A 23,034-nucleotide genomic window follows, 5' to 3' on the forward strand; every position below is an offset into this window, starting at 1 on the left:
GAGCGTGATGTATGAATGAGATATAGAATAGTGTGAAGGTGTAGATGATGCAGTAATGCAATGACTTGGGTAGTTATGTTTTTCACATTAATATTTTTTGGACATAATATAGTGCGTTGTGTTAAAAGGGGAATTTGGTCAAATGATATTGCTGTTCCAAATCTGTCTGTAACTAAGTCGGCGCAGATAAAGGCTTGAGGAATTGTAATAATATCTGGGTGAAGTCTATCTGTATTGGTGAGTGTACCATCTCCCAGTTGTAATAACCAATTGTTATGATCTGGATGTGGACATCGCATGTTATGTACTAACTGTATCTTTTGAAAGCAATGCCAATTGTCTGCGTATTTTAAGGTGCAGTGAACAATAGCTGAGCGCATGGAATGTGGAACAATAGCTACGCACTGTCTAAAATCTCCTCGTAATAAAAGTACCTTTCCTTCAAAGGGAAGATCATTATTCATAAACGTTTGTAGAAGTTTATGAATGGTGTGGAGTAAGTGAGTGGATGCCATTGTACATTCATCAATAATTAACAGTTTTGCAAGACGGATGTCATGTGCAGTGCCACTGTTAATGTTCATAGTGGATATTGATTTGTAGGATCTAATGCAGTTCATAAAGATTTCACTTTCAGGTACATCGTTAGTTAGAAGCTTCTGTAGATATTCAGGATATGAATGTAAAGGAGGCAGTCTAATTTGACCGTTTTGATAACAACGTGTAAATTCATGACATGTATTGCCAGTTGTTTCTTCAGGGAAGTTAAGTGAATGACAATGATTGCAAATGACATTGAATTAACCTCAATGAATTTTCCTAAATAGTGGACTCATTATTGAACGCGTTGTCAGCTAACTGGTGCAATCGTTTAGCAGGTGTCTGTCGTTGATGTTCCCTCGCTGCCGTTTCTGTATGTCTGAGACGGGAGGTGTTTCGTTTTGAAGCCGTGCCTGTTTTGATGCAGTACTGTGAGACGCGCGCTGCATGCGTCCACGTTTAGTGTGTCTGTCCATTTGGGTTCGTTTCTGTAACTGTGTTAGTTGAGCTTTGCGTTTTTGGAGCCGAGACATTTTTTCTTCCAGAGTTTCAGAAGCGCGTTGGAGCCGACGTGTATTGTTTTTTTTCATGCGGGTTCGTGTGTTTGGTCCCGTTACTCGAGCCGTATCGGTTTGTACCCCTGATCGTGAATTCATGAATTGTTTGTTCTTCAGTGTTAGAAATATGGATAAGTAATAAGGAGGATTGCACTCACTGTTAATATGGAGCCTTTTCTGCGGTTGAACGGTTAATAGTGCCTCATTGTAATGAGATCCACCTATGCTGCATAGTGTGAATTGTGTTTGGTTCCGTTATCCGAGCCGTATCGTTTTGTACCTGTGATCGTGAATTTATGACTTGTTTGTTCTTGAGCGTGATAAATATGGATAAGTAATAAGGAGGATCACACTCACTGTTAATATGGAGCCTTTTCTGCGGTTGAACGGTTAATAGTGCCTTATTGTAATGAGAGCCACCTATGCTGCATAGTGTGAACGTGTTGAGATGACGTCTGTTTAATACGGACGGTTCATTTAGAAATGGGGCTTTGTGTGTAAATTTGTGCATATTTGCGTTGTTGATTTGTTTCAGGGTGTACTGTTCCAATGCGATGTAATATTTGTGCACATATGGGAAAGCAGTATGGGCCATTGCCTTTTGGTGGCCTGATATTTACTCCGGTAGATGCAAAAGCAAATGAACTATTGTAGGATCTAATGCAGTTCATAAAGTTTTTAGTTTCAGGTACATCGTTAGTTAGAAGCTTCTGTAGATATTCAGGATATGAATGTAAAGGAGGCAGTCTAATTTGACCCTTTTGACAACAACGTGTAAATTCATTACTTGTATTGCCAGTTGTTTCTTCAGGGAAGTTAAGTGAATGACAATGATTGCAAATGACATTCATTAATCCCAATGAATTTTCCTCAATAGTGGACTCATTATCGAACGCGTTGTCAGCTAAGTGGCGCAATCGTTTAGCAGGTGTCTGCGAACGGTTCCTTTAGAAATGGGGCTTTGGGTGTCACTTCTTATTGATGTTAGTGTGTTTGTGGGTCTGAATCGTCGTTGTTGTGAACGTTTCATGTGCGGCTTCTTTTTTTTGGTGTGGTAGGAGCTTCTTGAATCCTCCTCTTTGTGTGCGTCCCGTTTCGTGTGCAATGGGATTCGTGAGGCGCTGTGTGCTTTGCCGGCTTCTGTGGGGGGGTGGGGGCGTGGCATGTTGCTTGGAGGGGGTGGTGGGATTGGTGGGTCGCGAGCGTCTTCTTTCTTTTTGTGTGCCAGGGGCTTGTTCAATCCTGCTCTTTGTGTGTGTCCCGTCCGTTGCTTGTGGGGGGGGGGGTTGCGGGTTCTTTTTTTTGTGTGCCAGGGGCTTGTTGAATCGTCCTCTTTGTGTGTGTCCCGTCCGTTACTTGTAGGGGGTGGGGGGTGCTTGGAGGTGGGTGTGGGATTCGTGGGGCGCGAGCGGCTTCTTTTTTTGTGTGTGCTAGTTTCGTGTGCAATGGCTTTCGTGCGGCGCTGTGTGCGTCGCCTGCGTTTGACTCCTTTTTTCTGTGCTGACTCCTTTTTTCTGTGGTCGCGGCTTTTCTGTGGTCGCGGCCGCCTCTCGCGGCGCCTCATTTCTTGGGGCGCCTGCGCAGTACGTCTTTTTGCGGCTACGGCCCATGGCCGGATGTCCCTGCGTCCATCCGGTTTAGCAGTCTCGGTTAGTAATATGGATATACACACTATACAGTATATACTTACTGTGTATATACTGTATAAATATATACATAATGTAGTAGAAAAAATAGATTTTCTCTCCAATCTTTGAAAAGGCACGCAAAAGTAGCACTCAAGGTCACGCTCAATACAGATAATATTAAGAGCACATCTATGACTAACATAAATGCCTTGACTCGATGCTTATGCTTTTCCGGTGCCATATTTAGCTTTGGTAAAATTTTCATCACAAGGATTTTTTTTTCCTGTCGGCCCTAAAAACATTGACGTCTGCACAATACCTTTGGGCTTATCTGATATGCTGTCAATCAAACCAAACCATACTGTATTTCTACTTTATTCTATTCTTATTGTATTACTGTTAGATAAAAGGATTGTTATCCTCTATATTAAATCTGTATTTTTAAGCTCAACATCATGTAACAACAGAGTTGCAAGATTAATATTTTTTAAATTTAAATTATTTAGCTGAAATGTTTGTTTTTTCCCTGCAGCATACTGACATATGTGAAGTTGCCCAAGGAAAAATCGCATCCGTGAATTTTCATAACCATTTTATCCAGGGTAGTGTCATGGTACAGTGAGACAGATGGGCTGCCAGTCTACCAGAGTGGGCACATTCATGCCCATAGACAGACACATGCGTACACACATATAACTTAATTCTTTCCATCTTAGCATGTCTGTGTGCAGTAGGGAAAAAAATAATTAGAGCCTCAGGAGAAACATAGAGAGTGCTTGCAAACTCCATAAAGAATGTGCATCAGCCCTGAAATAAGATCAGGATAGCCATTAGACAAAACCACTTTCACTATATTATACAAAATGACACTACAAGCGTATATTAAATAGATAAGAGGTGTTCACTGCCAGAATTATCTGGATAATAAAATACATTTTTTGAAACAAATTATGCAGTTTTAAGAGTGGCAAATGTATCAGAAGACAGAATGTAACAGCCCCGTTTCTTACAGATTGAGTACAAAGGACATAGGGGCGATTTGCCTATTGGGGATTCAGAACTGAAAAGAAAAACTGACAGACCTGAATGTCAGGTTTTTATTGCAGAATTCATATCTGCACTCTAAGCCTGTCTTCAGAGGAGGGAGCTATATATACTAATAATTGGAAAAACAAAATGTGTGCAGCATTTTCAAGCTGAGGTCATGTGTAGTAAAGGTTTCTTTCTCCTTAGCCCCTTTGAAAAACAACTGAGAACTTGGAAGTCGTATTCCATCAGACTGTATTATAAGACAAATCGTTTTTTATTTATACACAGGAAACAATTTTGTTTAAAGCAACTGAGAGCAGTGTTATAAAACAAAATGAACAATACATGCATTGAGCAGAGTGGTAAACAAGTGGAACAAATATAGGCAGGGTAGAAAAGCCAGGAATAACAGTACATTGTAAAATGGACAAAAAACTGTTTGGCTGAACGTGAAATAGAGGCCATAAATTATTATTTTACTTAATCGTTCATCCATTCATTTTGTGAACCTATTAAAGTTTTGTGGTGAGCCAGAGCCCACGGCCTAGCATTAAGACACTTCAATTCATTTTTTTTTTCTATAGAGCCTTTTCCTTTGCCAAAATTAGCGACTGTACATATTTATAAATAATCGTGCATTAGCTATCTAAACTTGCTTTTTCCATTACCAGGTTGTAGGAAGCAGAATGTAATTCAAGCAGCCAGAAGGATTAGGCAGGAAAGAACCCTAGCCAAGACAGCAGAGCACTGCAAGTCATACCCAGCACATACAGGAACAGGTTAGAGATGGCAGTCAACCTAAGCAAAGGGGCTGTGCATTGTATGAAGAAACTGGAGAATCCAGAGGAGGCCCACACAAGGAAAACATGCAAACGCCACACAGACTGTGACTGGGCCAGTATTCAACCTGGAGCTTTGAGACTTTTATTATATAATATAATTAAAATAAAATGGGTCCTCCCTGCGTGGAGTTTGCATGTTCTCCCCGTGTCTGCGTGGGTTTTCCACGGGCGCTCCAGTTTCCTCCCACAGTCCAAAGACATGCAGGTTAGGTGGATTGGTGATTCTAAATTGTCCATAGTGTGTGCTTGGTGTGTGGGTGTGTTTGTGTGTGTCCTGCGGTGGGTTGGCACCCTGCCTGGGATTGGTTCCTGCCTTGTGCCCAGTGTTGGCTGGGATTGGCTACAGCAGACCCCCGTGACCCTGTGTTCGTATTCAGCGGGTTGGAAAATGGATGGATGGATGGATGGATGGAATTAAAATAAAATTCCAATAAAACACTATACATTTGACATACTGGTCCATTTCACCAAATTCAACTAAATTTGCCACCAAAATTAATGAATAATGCGTACTATGGAATTTTGCAAATCTGGATTGGCGCAAAAGTAGCCATGCACAGTGTATATTACTTTAACACGAAAAAAGGTTTATATTTATTAGATTTTAACTTTTCTTTACGAGCATTTTTATTGTTTCTGCACCAGTCAACTGTTGCTGAAATTGAAATCAGCAAATAATTTGGCCTTCATTGCTAAGCAGTCAATGAACAGTGTTAACTCATTGAGCTTGCAAGGACTGATAAGATTTGGAAACATTTACTGCTGTCTGATCAGTTTGGCTTGAACAGAATGGATGGCCAGTATAAAGTTATATAAAAGATGCATTTAGATAGTCTTAGTGGCTCAGCCTCTCAACTTTTTATGAGTGAGTCTGAAAATGTCTGGAAGCTTGTGCAGTGAGACATGAGAGGGGGTAACATAATTCTGAAGTATTGAGAATAAATATGTTGAACCATCGATAGACTGTTCATGGAAGACAACTGAGCAAACAATGTAATTGAACGCAGACATAATGAAAGCATAGCTGAGCACTTAGTGAGGAGTCTTTTACTGAATTATTGTCCTTATCTTTATGATTCAGCCAGGATTTGTTCCCTGTTTAAGAATATTTTCCTTTTTTTGTCACGTGTTTATTTTTAACTATTATTTTTCTTGTGTTCTTAGTCATTGTATTAATATTATTTTACTTAAATATTATTTAGTATTTATGTTTTGTGTATGCAGGGCAAGTCAAAATTATGTTCACATTTGCATGGCGGAAACAATTTATTCACAAAACATACTTCAAATATATTTACAGGAATGTCTCAAATAGTCCGCCTTCATGTTCAACACAAAAAAAACGAGTAACAGTACCATTTAAAGTCCAGACACACATTTTGCGGGGAATAGATGATACCACAGTCCGAATTCTGTCCTTCAGGTCACGGATAACACAAACTTTCCTGCTATACACGCGCTGCTTCACCATACCCCATAACCAGAAATTACAGGGTGTCAAATCAGGGGAGTGTGGAGGCCATGGCAATGGTCCACTATGACCTATCCATCGACCTGGAAAGGTGTGGTCGAGATAAAAATAATCCATTAGTGTAATCTTGACTCACCCTGTATTTATTTTATGGTTACTGTCATTAAATATTATGGGTAGAACCCCCAAGAGGTGGGGCCACCATAATGTCACTGCTTTTATATTCAGGTTGTGGAGGTAGGTCCCTCAGTGGCTCATTGTTGTAGTATACAGTTTATTTATTTGTGTATTTCTTTGTTAACTTTTGTTTTTTTTTCATATGTGCAGAATCTAATTCTGACATTAATTTTGTGTTATGAGTTATAAATTTTGCTACCTCCTTGACACATTAGTATTCATCACGTAATAACGATTATCACACTTTTGAGGTCACTACAGAAGATGTATAAATATGGCAATGATTGCCATTTTGCATTATCCCTTGGTGGATGCAAGGTCTGAACTTCTTTAGCGTCAATTCTAAGTAAGCCCTAGAGTCAATCTTTGATTTTCTGGCTTTTTTGACTGCGACAATCATTTCACCCTTTGGGTTCAGTTGCTTGTTATTGTTCTAACTGCTTGGTTTTGACCTGTGCTTTTTCTTTGTAACCACATGTTCTCACCACTCTGATCAACTTCTGATCAATTTTATGCTCATAATAATCATTGGACACACTGTGTATCCATAACAGTTGTGTGCTGGAGAATTTTTATAGTTGTGTTGGTACAGTTTGGATTTTTTTTGTGGTCGCTGGATTTTTTGCTTCTGTCTTTGTGGTTAAAAAGTGCTGGATTACTAACTAGGCTTGTTTGATTTGGGTTGCTTTTTTAGGCATATCTGTTTTACTTTACCTTGCCATCTTTTGCATCTCTTTTAATAAATTATTTAAGAGACAAAGGAACTTGTTTTGATGCTGTCCTTCAACCAGAGTTTTTTAGCGATACTATCCCTTGAGAGGGTATTTTTAAGTATTTTGCACTTTTAAAAGCTTGAGCCAAGTTTTGGGCCTGTGCTGCCTTATAGTCTGCCTTTTGAGTTTTGGGGCCAGGCAGCCTGGAGTGAGGCCTGTTTCTGAGGCAGCCTTTTGCTTATTTTGAGGCTTGTTTACCCGTTTTTGTCATGTTGTGCTGCTTTTCAAAATACAGGTTTCTTAATTTCTGCTGTTGTCTACCAGAAAGGTAGAATGTGTTTGCATTGGCTGAATCGTTATTCATTTGTTCATTCTTTCATTTTCAAACCCATTTATTTATTAATATATAAAATTTGGCCTTATCCAACTTGGATGGTTGTGATTATAATAAAACAGGGTTAGCTTCTCAGCTCCAATGTAATTTCCATCCGCTAAGCCAACACTTGTTAAATGAGAACAGTTATTTCTATCAGCATAAAACAGGAGGTAATTTCTCACATATCTGGACATCATAAAGCCAATGTAAACTCCATGATGCAGTTGATTAGGTCAGATCATTATAAAACAGTAACACAAAACGTCTTTCGTAGAACTTGTGATCCATTTTAAAGAAGAAGATCATAAAATTACACATATTGTTCAAAGTGTATTTTAAGTCTTGACATGAATTAAGAAATTCTGCCTTAGGGGTTGCAAAGTCTCATTCAGCACTTTTCTCCTAGGCAATATAAATGTATTTATTGCTAACTTTTATTAGTTTGATGAACAGGAAAAGCCAATGTACTAAAAAAAAAGAATTGACAAAACTAATATGCTTTAAAATAGAGACCATTTCATTCTTATTTTATATAGTGCCTGTATTTTTAAACACCACACAAGGACATGATGAATTTAAAGCAGCATATTCATAACTTTGAAGAACATGCAGATTAAGGGATTTGTGCAGGATTATACTGAGAGACAGCTTTGGGATTTGAACCAGTGACCTTATGGTTTCTAGTCCGATTTCATAACTAGCAAAATAAACTCTTGCTGTTGCCAACCTACAATACAGAGTAAATAATTTAGGAATGCAAATCCCTTTTTTAATAACATGGACTCATTGGAAAGAATACTGAATAGAAAGACTAAAGGAATGAGAATACAAAGTATCCTACAAGGATGGGCACAAGCTTCTCCAGAGGCTAACCCAGATAGCCAAAATGTACACATTTCTACTATTTTGTCCTAATTCGGGGACCCGACCCTGAACTGGATAAAACAGATTTATGAAGGCTAGGTTGTGTGTGTGTGTGAGCGTGTGTGTCTCAGTGAAAAGATTTCTCTAACAATTGTAATTATTAAACAAACAACTAAAAAAATGCCTTTCAAAAATACATGCCTCCTTCACACTGACCAGATAAATCCACTACTACAATATTACTACTAAACAAAAACATATAATGAGGCACCCAGAATCCATCCCAAACAGCCCCTCTGGATTGCAAAAATAATTTCCTTTGGGTTCTTTTTTCACTGCTGCATCTCAATAAAGACTCATTGATTTTTTCTTCCAGTGTGGTCCCATCTTAGTTACCACCAAAACCAGTAGCATTCAAGGTTTCTCCTGGCCTTTGCTCACTGCAATTTAACAGATTATAAAGATATTTATATGGATTGGTGTTAAATCCTTTTTAGGAAAGTGTCAACCTTTGAACAATGTCTTCACTAAATGTCAAAGGGTCCATTTACCTATTTCTCATCCTGTATTGTGTCTGGTAATAAATACTCTTAATTACATTATCATAGCTAAGATTATAGACTATAAACATGGAATGAATATCTAGTACCATATCCTTGATCTGGAATATGTGGGTTTAAGGGAAAGGACAAACTGATGGAGAAATGGTTGGGTGGACATGTAATATCAATAGTACCTTTCAGCTTCAAGCAAAATATTGTTAAGTCAGCTGTGAACAGCAATTGTTTTGCTAGCTAACCAAAATGTTTCACAAATGTCCAAATGTTTTCAAACAATCTAATGTAATATTTGTGAATCTTCTGCACCATCCATTTGCTGATTTCAGTTCTTCCTGAGAGCAAAACCATAAGACTGGCTCATAGTTCAAGGGCACAAACTGGTCTTGGCCTCCTTAGTGTAACCCTGTGGGATCTCAGACGATAATGGTGTTAGAGAGAGCAGTCTTGTCATCTACTTCAGTCTTATTCACATTGAATTAGAATGAAAAGCTAGCTTTACACTGAAATGACATCTTAGATAAGAAGCTTAAAAAAAAAATACCAAGGGCACCTTGAATGAAGATACTGTATGTTGGAGCTCTTCACCTGTATTATCCATGATACAGCAGCAAACAAGGTTTCAGTGCAGCAGGAACATCACAGCAAATGTTTTGCATAAATGCATGCAAAATAAACTTGTGAAATGTACCTGTCACTTACACGGGTTAAATGTAATTTTATGAAAAAATGAGCAGAATGCTTTCAGGGAGGAAAAGTCCTTTAGGAGCAAAAGTTTATGCATGGAAAGAAGTGAGTAAGGCAAAAGCTGGTGTGTTACAAGCAGGTTTTTTTCCCCTGGCTTGAATTTATTTTCTGTTTTATGTTGTTTTTGTTATGTCTGAACTATTAGTTTTGATGTTTTTATGTTACTTCTGTTAGTTTATGTATAATGTATCAATGATGTACTGTTACTTTAACTACGCTGTCATTCCATGTTCCTTGTTGGTAGAACCCTAAGAGGGAAGTCCACCCTGATGTCACTACTGCTGGGTCCTCCTCCTGGCCAGAAAGACTACCTAACTGTCAGGGTCTCCTCTTTTGAATATCTTTTGTATCTGTTGGGGGTTTTACACCCTAAGGCAAGGCTTCTTAAATTATGGGTTGTGACGTTTGGGTTCCAAGTTACTGTTATATTTAATGGTAATGGATCATGGATGGTGTATGAAGTGGGATGCAGTGGATTGCAGCAGGTCAATTAAGAAATCAACATTTCTCTGATGATCATCCTTGACTACTCCCCATGGTTCAGATTCTCCAAGGAGAAACACAGCACTGACAATCATCTGGACATTCAATAAGGAATGGGTCTCAGAAACACTAAAAAATGGCAAGAACGGGTCACAACAAAAAGTTTAAGAAACCCTGAACTAAACAATCCATTGGTTTAATTTATTTTTGACATATACTTATGGTTTTGATTTGACCATTATATCATTGCCATTTTAACAGTGCTATTGTTGATTCTTGTTGGTAGGACCATCCAGGAGTGGGCTTGCCCTCAAATCATGATGCAATGGGATGCAAGGTCATCTAAGAGGTATACTTCCTTATTTGAGTACATGGATTCCAAAACCCTTCAAAAACCTTTTTGGAAATTTTCTTTTTTGTTTCTCTGTTTTTCAAACTCTCTGTAATCCTTCTGACTTTGATTTTGTCTCACGATTTATGGCTTTGGTTACTGATAAATGTTCTCCTTGTTCTGACACTCAATTCGTCTTTTTTAACTTTGTGTTTGTCTTCCAGTCACCCTCTGAAATCTTGTATTTTATCTTCTTCTAATTGTGTGCTATTAACAGAAATTAGAAAAACAGGAAGGGAGGGAAAAAAGCCAAAATAGATTTGCTTAAATGGCAAACTAAAGTGATCAAGTCCCAATAAGCAATCCAAATGCAAATCCAAAAAAACATGAGAACCAAAATCCAAAAACCAGTAATAAATCGAATAAAACACTGTACTTACAAACTCCTAATACAAATTTAATGTTCCAATACTGGAGTCCTGCTTTGAATGTTTACTAGGCAGGAGGTTCAAATCTACAATACTGGATCCACAAGACAGCAAGGCTACTTGCTCTACCACCATGCTACATCAGTTATATCAGTTATATTCTTGGAAGACCTAATGAAGATAGCAAGAGTTATTCCATCGTGAACTGAGATATTTGTGTTTACACTTCCTTGAGGATGGCAAAGTGCAACCTTTGACTCTTACTGTGTGATCCTTAGCAGATCAGCCTACTTTCAAACTATATAGAAACACTCATCACTAGTGAATACTCCAGTTTGCTTCTTATTTTACAAATCATCCAAAGTCTCCATTAGTCTCTGTAAATCTTCATCTATAAAATCAAGACTCAGTCCATCTGTGTGTTTACTTTGGCAATAAATGGTATCCAGTCTCTGATTCTGATTTTGCTGTATCATAATATGGAATCTTAATGGAGTCAATTAGGACTTTAACCATTGAGTAACACAAAAAACACTAACAGTAAAGTAACAGAAAAACTTTAATGATCATTCTAAATAATAATAATAATAATAATAATAAACAGAAATGTCCAAGTCTATGGCACATTTATTGTCAGCCTTGATTGTTATGAGTAAATTCATGTGTCTCTGGGAAGACTCAGGTCTTCAATTCAAAAACTCAATCCCACGTTGGTTTAATTTTCTGTTTATGATGTGAGCTGATTTTTTCCTGGAATAACCATTAAACCATAAACAAGTGATATGTTGATTATGCAACTCAAGTATTGTGAGATTTTATTTTTATTTTCATTTTTCACATCATTTGCATTGTACAGCATTGATCACTATTTGCTTCAATTCTATAATAAACCTTTTTTCTCATTTTGCTTGAAAGCACAAGATTATAAATGTTTCTCAGCCTCCACATCAAAGTACATTGGGTAAGTAACATATTAAAAAAATATCATTTTTGGGTGGAGTACTTCTTTAATTAAAATAGGCTGACATGTTAGTTTGTCATTATATTCACAGAATAACGATGTTCCAACCAAGACAGCCATTAGAAGGTGAAAAATCTAGGTGGCCGCAAAGGTGTCTAATAAATAGGCAAAGATGGTAGAACATATGATAAAGATATAGGCAAACCTTATGTAAGAAATGCAAGTGATTAAAGGCATTTCTTATGAAGTAATGGATACAAAACTGAGCACAGATACAGATGTGTTTGTACACAGTGCATTCATCTCTGTGCTTAGTACAGGATGAGAAAGCGTGTATTGTTTCTAAAGTTGGCTCTTTGAAAATCTGACTGCAGGAGTTGCTATTCCCAATGTTGTTACAGATTACCTAATAGTGTGGCTATCTCAAATGCATGTATTTAGAAAAAACTGGAGAATTTACTCAGAAAAGTTCTTCACAGTCAAATGTGCTTGCACTTTTAGCGTTTTAGACTTAACTAATGACTGCTTTGAAAATAGTTTCTTAATTATTACAACCAATTTTCCTAGATTACTACACACATCATTTCCAGGAAATGAATTAATTTGTTAAAAAAATTATACCTGTGCCATGTCATCCAAACAGTTAAAAATATACTTTCTTGCTTCTTTCGACTTGATTCCTGTTTCTCCTTCATGATCTTCTGGAGTCTGTGAAACAAGGAAAGAAAACACACAACACAAAACATTACAAGAGAAATGCACCTTAAAAATACACCACATTTAAATGACTGGACAAAACCCATAAAACATATTCTCTTCTGAAATATTAACATGAACCTGGAAGTAACTTGCAAATGGCATACAAAAGGAAATGACCTTTTGACCGGCAGCCATGAAAGAACATTCTTACAGTAAGTGCAACTCAAGAGCTTATCATATCTGTTGACCAGGTTTAATGGCCTATTCCTCACCACACTCAATAAGGAAATATTTTTGATCCGAGCTTGGAAAAGGGCACAGGCTGCTGGTCATAGTGCAATATATATATATATATATCTTATCTATGCCCTGACATGTCTAAAAATAACCTAATATGAAAGTGTGGAAATAGAAGGAAATTGACTTCTACAAGTTTCAAAATTGTGTACAATTGCAGTAAGTCAAATGTGAAAAGAGCAGAAGATCACACCAGAGCACACTCTTTGGCTTTGCTTTCTTGTCTTTCTAAATAAAATTTTATTTTATTTAACATCTCAGTCCTACCCAGTTCATAAAATTATGTAGACATGTATATTTAACATAAAAAAACAAAATAGAACAGAAGCAGAAGCGCGCTGTACTTACTTTAGAACATTAATTCATTTTCAACAAATTAGGAAGAAACTTTGCACCATTAGTCATCAGGACAATTCAATTTTTCTAGATGTAAATAATACAGGACACAACTTCCTACTGAATTGTAAAATGTGGCTTAGCATGCTTTCAGTTCAGAAAAATAAGTCAATGTGTGAGCAGTGGAGTGTAGGAGATCACAGTAAAGTTATCATTGAATAAACTTGCCTGGTGCTATTTCAAATACAGTGGTGTGAAAAACTATTTGCCCCCTTCCTGATTTCTTATTCTTTTGCATGTTTGTCACACAAAATGTTTCTGATCATCAAACACATTTAACCATTAGTCAAATATAACACAAGTAAACACAAAATGCAGTTTGTAAATGGTGGTTTTTATTATTTAGGGAGAAAAAAAATCCAAACCTACATGGCCCTGTGTGAAAAAGTAATTGCCCCCTGAACCTAATAACTGGTTGGGCAACCCTTAGCAGCAATAACTGCAATCAAGCGTTTGCGATAACTTGCAATGAGTCTTTTACAGCGCTCTGGAGGAATTTTGGCCCACTCATCTTTGCAAATTTGTTGTAATTCAGCTTTATTTGAGGGTTTTCTAGCATGAACCGCCTTTTTAAGGTCATGCCATAGCATCTCAATTGGATTCAGGTCAGGACTTTGACTAGGCCACTCAAAAGTCTTCATTTTGTTTTTCTTCAGCCATTCAGAGGTGGATTTGCTGGTGTGTTTTGGGTCATTGTCCTGTTGCAGCACCCAAGATCGCTTCAGCTTGAGTTGACGAACAGATGGCCGGACATTCTCCTTCAGGATTTTTTGGTAGACAGTAGAATTCATGGTTCCATCTATCACAGCAAGCCTTCCAGGTCCTGAAGCAGCAAAACAACCCCAGACCATCACACTACCACCACCATATTTTACTGTTGGTATGATGTTCTTTTTCTGAAATGCTGTGTTCCTTTTACGCCAGATGTAACGGGACATTTGCCTTCCAAAAAGTTCAACTTTTGACTCATCAGTCCACAAGGTATTTTCCCAAAAGTCTTGGCAATCATTGAGATGTTTCTTAGCAAAATTGAGACGAGCCCTAATGTTCTTTTTGCTTAACAGTGGTTTGCGTCTTGGAAATCTGCCATGCAGGCCGTTTTTGCCCAGTCTCTTTCTTATGTTGGAGTCGTGAACACTGACCTTAATTGAGGCAAGTGAGGCCTGCAGTTCTTTAGACGTTGTCCTGGGGTCTTTTGTGACCTCTCGGATGAGTCGTCTCTGCGTTCTTAGGGTAATTTTGGTCGGCCGGCCACTCCTGGGAAGGTTCACCACTGTTCCATGTTTTTGCCATTTGTGGATAACGGCTCTCACTGTGGTTCGCTGGAGTCCCAAAGCTTTAGAAATGGCTTTATAACCTTTACCAGACTGATAGATCTCAATTACTTCTGTTCTCATTTGTTCCTGAATTTCTTTGGATCTTGGCATGATGTCTAGCTTTTGAGGTGCTTTTGGTCTACTTCTCTGTGTCAGGCAGCTCCTATTTAAGTGATTTCTTGATTGAAACAGGTGTGGCAGTAGTCAGGCCTGGGGGTGGCTACAGAAATTGAACTCAGGTGTGATACACCACAGTTAGGTTATTTTTTAACAAGGGGGCAATTACTTTTTCACACAGGGCCATGTAGGTTTGGATTTTTTTTCTCCCTAAATAATAAACACCATCATTTAAAAACTGCATTTTGTGTTTACTTGTGTTATATTTGACTAATGGTTAAATGTGTTTGATGATCAGAAACATTTTGTGTGACAAACATGCAAAAGAATAAGAAATCAGGAAGGGGGCAAATAGTTTTTCACACCACTGTAATACTATTAGAGGATTTGGTGCAATTGTGAGACCAATCTCACAAATATTTTTTCACAGGATGGTCTTAATGTGGAACATTCTCAAAACATGGCTTAGAGAGAGGCTGATATGTGCTAGGATTCTGTAACTGACAGATTTTAGATTGTTTTAATCTTGAAAGAAGTGGGTGATGCACAATTTTAAGATGAGTTACACTAGGTTTTATATAAACTAAAAAAGAGTGCATGTTGTAAATAACTTTGTTTCATTCCTTGTCTGAAACATTGTGAGATGCCTTTCCCCTTATATCCTAAGATCATAAGAACATATTGTAAGTAATTTGACAAACAAGAGGAGTACATCAAGCCTACTTGTTTAGCTAATAGCTCAGCTGGCCCAATATCTCATCCAGACTCTTATTAAAGGTGGTCAAGGCTTCTGCTTCATCTACATGGCTCTGTAGTTTATTCCAGATTTTCATAACTCCTTGCGTAAAGAAGTGCTAACTGGCTTCTGTCCCCTTAATTTCCACTGGTGCTCACAATTATGCGATTCACCATTAAGTTAAAAGATTTTAGCTGGATCTCCTTCACCAATCAATGCCTTTGAGGACTTTAAATACCTGGATCAGGTCCTCACGCAGTCTCCTCTGTCCGAGACTAATCGGGTTTAATTCTCTGCGTATGTCCAAGTAAATAAAGTAGGATTGTGTAGATGTTAGCTTATTGTTATGCACCCAGTTGAACACACACAATTACTACTTAAAAAACTTTTTTGTAAATCTGAAGAATGCTGCAATACATCCATAACTGGGTGAGAAAGGAACTCCCTTCCTGTTTTGTACTGTTCTTGCTCATGACAGCAAACGGTCAAGGGATAACATTTCCCAGTAAATTTGCATTTCATTTTGAACGTATGTCATTTCAGCTTTTGGGCAGTGAGATTTAGATGTGCAATCAAAAGCTGAACTGGGAGGAGAGAGCTTGTGCAAACAATGATGATCATCTCATCTCCATCAAGTTTAATAAAGAGTTCCACTAATGCAATAACGGAATTAATAGCACATGTAAAGGAGAGACCCAGAAAGATGCAAGGGAATGTTAAGACAACAAAGTGAGGATGAAAACCATTAGTCATAATTTTATTTGAACAGATTTCTTCCTATATTTCTCCTCTTGCTGCTAGGAGAGAAAGAACAGCTTTATAAAATCAATAGATATGGAACTGTATGTGCTTGTAACAGCTGCACACCGAAGTGATCTCTGAAATGCTCTACTTTTTTATCATGGGGCCTTGGGGGGATGGAGTCCACCAGGCAGCAAGACGACAAACTCTGGGTGGTGCACATCACAGAGTGCACTCGAATTTAGTCATATTGAGCCAATTTAAAGTCACCATGTAAACTTATGAAATGTCAAGGACAGCAGAAAGAAATCCATGTGAACGTGTGAAGAAGAATAACTCAACCTGATTTGAATAACAGGTCCAAAGTAATACTGAGTCAAGAGCTTGACCGGTCCAAAGGGCTATGGGGACATGTAGTTTGCCTAATTTAACTTTAACTCTTTGCTAAGAAATATTGCATCACATTTTTTCCATCTCTCCCGTTTTCTCCCTGAGAAACTGATTTTACAGTTAAAATGTGGCGGCCACTGAATTTTCTTTATTGTACTTCTATCAAGAATTATTTTAGTTTTCCCTACAACTTAAAGCCTTCAGTCCTGAAACATGAAAATCAGATTTTCTAACACTATTAAATTCTTCTTGTACTATGTAGAGAAGCACTGTACACAGAATTTGAGATCAGGCAGAACCTCTGTTAACTTGAACTCCACAAATACACACACTTAATTTATTCTTACATATAGCGCACTTTTAAGTTAACACTGATAAATGTACTTCAGAAGCATGAAGGAATTTTCATCCAGCTCTTCCTGCATTCTTTTAACCCCCTTTTATAATTGTAGGGTGCTGGTGCCTATCCTGGCAGCTGTGGGCACAGGCAGAAAAGCAACCCAGGATGGAACACCAGTCCCTCACAGGGAACACACACACACACACACACACAAAGACAGACAGACAGACAGACAGATAATTTACATCCCTCAACTAATGTAACAGTTCATCTTTTGGCATTTGGGTGCAAACCCAGAATATGTGGAATAAAATCCCACAGACATGATGAGAATGTGAAAACTGCTCCAGTAGAGTACAGCACAAAAACACCATGTCATATGTTTAAAGTGACATACATGCTGTACGTCTATGGATCTTTTTTTATTAATTTTATTTCAAGGAAATAACATTGCATACAATCAAGCAGAACTTATACATCATAATAGGAACAGGAACAAAAAAGAGAAAATCTGACAAAACAGAATTCAACCCCCACGTTGAATTTTAAATGGGTCCTAAAGCACTTTAGATATTAGTAAGAATCTAACTGTAGTTCAAATACATTACAATAAACTTGCAATTGAACTTAAATAAATGAAATAATAGGAGTATGCTACACATTTCATCTGTGGTCCATATACTCATTTCCCTTTTGAATTGCTTCCATAATCTCCTGTTATTTGCATATTGGCCTAATGTTTCATAATCACAAATCCCATCTACTCACTTACACACAGAATCATGCTGTCCTTGACTGAATTGTTAGAAAAAAGGAGAGCATCAGCCAGCAATTTAAAAACAGTTAAAGTGTTTCTCATTAACAATAATTGAATAAATCACAATCTTCAAGCCATACTTTGTACTACTCCTCTGTGTATCTAACGACTGAGCACATTTTCTATGCAGACATGGGCAGCACCCTTTCCCATTGAGCTTTTCATGAATTTTATAAAGCCAGTGTTCCCTTTAAAATAGACCATGACACACAAAAGCAATAGAGACAGAATGAAGGCGCTCATTGTACCTTTAACCTCCACAGTGGATAGGCAGAGTCCGGGTCTCTGTTAAAAAACCTTGTTGTTTTCGTTCCTGCACTTAACAAGTATTCTGCTGGCAACCCTTGTGTTTGTGAAATGTACCGAATCTGGAATGAAAAATGAGAAGAGAACACAACGTTAAACAGGTCATTTTCAGATAAGATTCTGTTTAACTTGTACCAAAAACTCTACCTGCATATTATGTAACAAAGGGGTACCTGAGGTAACCCATCGCCAACACCCTGTCACTCCACTGCACTCAGCACCTTGCAGGTTATTTTTTGATAACATTGAATTATTTATCACTATTCATATTCAAAGATTCTTGATTATTTACATTTCATGTGGCAAAAGGCATCTATTCCCTAACTCCATATTAATATTTTTAGACAAATATCAGTGTCAGACATTTCTAAGCCCTGCGGTGGGCTGGTGCCCTGCCCAGGGTTTGTTTCCTGCCTTGCGCCCTGTGTTGGCTGGGATTGGCTCCAGCAGACCCCGTGACCCTGTAGTTAGGATATAGCGGGTTGGATAATGGATGGATGGACTTTTCTAATGTTTAGCAATGCTTGTGTCACTTTAGAAAGTGCACTGTAAGTCAGCAACAGAAAAGTTCCCTCAAAAAAACCCAGAACAGCTGAAAAAGACAGCAGATGACTTACTTACTTATTTACTTAAAACTACTATGGTGGAGGAGGTCTACTAATCAGGTCAGGTCAGGGAGCATGCACTGGTACAGCACGTTGCCATACCAAACAAAACAGCTCAGGAGCCTGGTTTTCAACCCCCCTGGCAGACACACAGTCCTGTCCCACTCCCCAGAAATGACCATCTATAAGCCGCAGCCAGGTGTTACGTGGGCATCCCCTTGGCCTGGTCCAGCCTCTTGGGTTCTCAACAATGAGGATCCTGTGAGCCAGATCACCCTCTGGGTATCGCGCCTCATGGCTGTAACTGACGCTCCCTCACAATGCAGGTAATGTGCCTCATTCGGGACTCCATGAGCAACCACTCATTCGACACAAAGTCAAACCAGCGGTACCCAAGGATTCTCTGAAGCTTCACAATACCGAAGAAGTCCAGTCTTCACCTCAGGTCACTGGATAGTGTCCACGTCTCGCAACCATGTAGCAAAGCAGAGTATCCTTCTCATAATAGTTACATTTTTTCTTTAAATAAAATATTAAAAACTCTCATCACTATCTTCATTGGTTTTCACATAACTTTGTTCAAGTAAAGCATGTTTTGTTGAGGAAGTCTTTTCATCATTAACATTTCATATGGAAATCATTGCATTTCAAAGAATACTGTATCTCAAGCCACGTGTCTACTGCATTGCGTGGTTTATTGCAGCTCAACGTTTAATTAACCCATGGAGCAGCAAATAAGAAATGGCACCAACTGGACATTTAGGCAAGTGAGCATCACAGCTTCTAGCCAACAGCACAAAAACTGAATTGAGTTCAACAGATTCTTATCATAAGGGCACATCTACTTATGAGTTCAACATGGTAGACACTACTAAAAAGACGGCATAACTGAAATAAAACACAAACGCAAGCAACAACAACACAAAAACATCATGATTAACAAAAGTACCATGCAAATACACCCAAAAATACACATTCATCTTCACCCACATATTATACTGTATGTAAATATATGTACTGTATCTATTGTCATGCGTGTGCATCCAAGGGACACTTCAAGAACTCATCCAAGGTTTGTAATTCATCATCTTTTACTGCCGCTAATAAACTTGTCTTTTTTTGTTCTCCCCAGAGAAGACACCCCCTCTGGGTAACTAACCAGACCCCTTTGAGTAGGTCTGCTATAAAAGGGAGACGCCACTGAATGACGGCGTCTTGTTTGGAGCCAAATCTTAGAAGAGAACGGAGCTCCTTTATTTGCAATACTGATACAGATTTCCTTTAACACAGCCACAGAGTCCATTTATGTTTATTTTGGCACCTGTTTACCTTGTTCACCCAGAGAGTAAAGGGGGCGACCTGGCTGGCACCCCAACATTTTACACGATTTAGATGATTGCTTAACACAAGTTGAGAGTTTTGTTGATGTGTGTTGTGAAGCCTGTTATTTACCTTCTTTAAGTTTCCCTTTATTGGCCTGCAAGTGGTGACATGGAACAGCAAGGGTTTGGGTGGTTGCAACAGTCTATAGTGGATCTATACTTCATCTTGGATTCATTTCTATTGTGTCTGGATTCTTTGCTCTCATTGATTACTATACATATACATTGTCATTGACGAAGGGAACATACAGACTGCAAAATGAAAAGTTGGGGCACCAACTGGTTCACCCCTTTTAATCTATACAATATCCCCAAAATAAACAGAAGCTCAATGGTACTGCATCTGCAGGTGAAAAGCAGCAACGCAAAAATAGACTCAGGGCAGTTCAATGCCCTGATGAGCATTTAATATTTGGACAGGAGCTTCGTTCAGCAGTATGCCAGGAGCGTCTCGGTTTTACAGTGGAGGGACCAGAAGGGGCAGAGTCACTTTCCCTCCCTGGGCCATTTCTCAGGTTTGTGGGAGAAGAAAGGAGATGACACTGTTAGCAACAGCACTCCCTCATGCAGTGGAGTGGTAGGGCTTACCTCAGATGAGCCCGGAAGACAAACCTCAGTTATGCATGTATGACAACATACACACACACACAAACAAACACACACAAGACCTTTCATGACAATGTGATGTTAATACTGCTTCTATAACCACCTAGCTGCTTGTAGTTTGATTTTCCTCATATGCAACACAACTTGCTGCATCTTGATTTATTATTTGTATTTCAAGTAGTTGTAAACCCCCTGACCCTTGTGATGAACGACCGGCTACAGACTCCAGTCGACACCCACAGGCCGCTAGGAGGAGCCCTCCGGACAGCATGATGGTGCCCCGAGTTCCAGCAGGGCCTCATGGACTTTGTAGTTTCTATACACAGCACTGCTGGATACCTTGGGGACCACCGGGAGTCGCTGTAGGGGAGCTAGTGGGCTCTTGTGTGCCCTATAACCCGGGAGTGCGTCAGCATCACGTGACCGGAAGAAACGACGTGCTCCCGGGATGAAGAAAAGGACTGTTTACCCTGACCCGGAAGGAAATGGACTTGTGGGTTTGGCCAGGAACCACTTCTGGGTCAGGGGATATAAAAGGACTATGGGAAAGCCCAGATACTGAGCTGAGCTGGGAGGTAGGAGGGCAAAGTGTCTGGGAGTGGAGGATTGTATTGTTTATTGAGAGAGTTTGTAGTTATATGAGTGTGGTGTGGAGAGTGCTTTGTGCACGGTACAATAACAAAATAAATAGTTGTTATTTTTTTACCTCGTGTTCAGAGTGGTACCTGAGGGTTCAAGAGGTGGACAAAAGCCTCAAACTGTTACACCCTGCTCAGGATTAAGCGCACTTAGAAAATGGTATGGTATGGTAATTGTAAAATAACTAACAGTATTTTTAGCAACTCCAGCTCTATCCAGCAGGGTTACACTATGAAAGGTTATGTGAAGCTTCACTGAAGTGCAACAGACACATACACTGTACAACTAATTTCTTTTTCCTAAGTTGAAGGATCAGTAAAAGGAAACCATTTTCAAACAGTTGACCATATTGAAAGAAAGCCAGAAGTAATGTACTCAAGGACGTCACAGATGAAGATTTCCATGGCTGCTTACAGCGTGGAAAGGCTGATAGAGGTAGTGTGTTGCTTTTGAAGGGAGCTATTTTGTAATAGGCGGTGTTAACATGGAATAATGTTTGTAATGAAATCTAATACAAGTATTCACCACCTTGAATGTTTTTGCCTGTTAATGTTATGCAATACTGAATCACCGAGATGGATCTGATATTAAAAGAGTCGTTTTTTGTTGATGAGTGTCAAACAAGCCCAATGAAATCCATTGTGATTTATTGTTGTAAAACAAAATGTGAAACCTTCCATGGGGTTGAATACTTTTCATAGCCACTCTGTAAATATGTTCACAGGGACTGAGAGAGCAGGGATCTTCAAAAGGGTTTTTGCACATTTTATTTCCCAGCCAATTTTGTGTGATAGCGTGCTGAGACTTCACAGTGTTGTCATCCTTTCTCTGCTTACTGCGAGATGCTAGTGAGATTTGGGCATGGTTGTGCAACTATCAATTTTCACTTAAAAAAAAATCAAAGAAATGTCATGTGCTTTTTGTGGGCAGAGGGTGTTAAAGGAGATGAATTTGCACTTATTTCTGCTCTCAGCATGGGACAATGCTTTCTTTACTTCTCCAAACTGTACATAAATGGATGTTCAAATATAGTTAGACAAGTAAGATATGAAGAATGGTTGGGACAGTCATGAACATCTACTATTTAATGAGAATCAAGAAGAAGCTAAGATCATTGTTCTCTCTGTCAGACAAGAAACTACGGAGGAAATCATATTAACTACAGAGGAAATCACATTACAATGAGAGATTAGTGATTTGCAGGTGATGACAAGGTCAGAGAAGCTGTGGATAACAGACTTTGCATTAAACCACAATTATGTAGAATCCTGTAGGCTGCTGCTATATGTGAATTGGAAAGCAGGGAGACGATACTGAGAAGTAATGAATTTGAAATGTGCCTTAACACACTGTAATAATAAAAACAATATTTTAATAAAATAAAATATCAGTTTATTAAGTTTAGGAAGTTTTGGGTAAATCATGTACATGTCTATAGTTATACAGTATATTTATTTATTTATCTATTTATGTATTTTTATCTGTAAAAAGCTAAATTTCCCCGGGGAGAAATAAAATTCTATCTATCTATCTATCTATCTATCTATCTATCTATCTATCTATCTATCTATCTATCTATCTATCTATCTATCTATCTATCAACATCAGCAAAATCAAGGAACTGGTTATTGACTTTCGCAGCACCAAACAGCCTCAATGTCCAGTCAATATTCATGCGGATGCAGAGGTGATCCAGTCCTACAAGTACTTGGGGGTCCACATTAATGACAGGTTGGAGTGGTCTCAGAACACAGAGGAACTTTATAAGAAGGGCTGGAGCAGGCTCTTCTTTCTTAGGAGACTGCATTCTTTTAATGTGGGAAGTGACACCCTTCACATCATCTATAACTCTTTGCTGGCCAGTGTGATTTTCTACGCTGTAGTGTGCTGGGCTGGCAACATCACTTCAAGAGGGTCACACCAAATCAACAAGCTAATTATAA

General features: G+C 38.5%; 1 protein-coding gene across 2 annotated transcripts in view; it reads right to left on the reverse strand.

Moving 5' to 3' along the window:
* The window catches only part of hipk2 (homeodomain interacting protein kinase 2), a 378,384-nt gene that overhangs the window by 99,422 nt on the left and 255,928 nt on the right, over window positions 1-23,034 (reverse strand). For both annotated transcript variants that reach the window (XM_028810445.2, XM_028810440.2), the window contains exons 4-5: window positions 17,802-17,921; window positions 12,326-12,412 (exon numbers count right to left, since the gene is read on the reverse strand). In XM_028810445.2, coding sequence (XP_028666278.1) covers window positions 12,326-12,412; window positions 17,802-17,921 — 207 coding nt within the window. The remainder of the gene's footprint in view (window positions 1-12,325; window positions 12,413-17,801; window positions 17,922-23,034) is intronic.

The sequence above is a fragment of the Erpetoichthys calabaricus genome, chromosome 1 (genome assembly GCF_900747795.2).
Source record: "Erpetoichthys calabaricus chromosome 1, fErpCal1.3, whole genome shotgun sequence".
Taxonomy (NCBI): domain Eukaryota; kingdom Metazoa; phylum Chordata; class Cladistia; order Polypteriformes; family Polypteridae; genus Erpetoichthys; species Erpetoichthys calabaricus.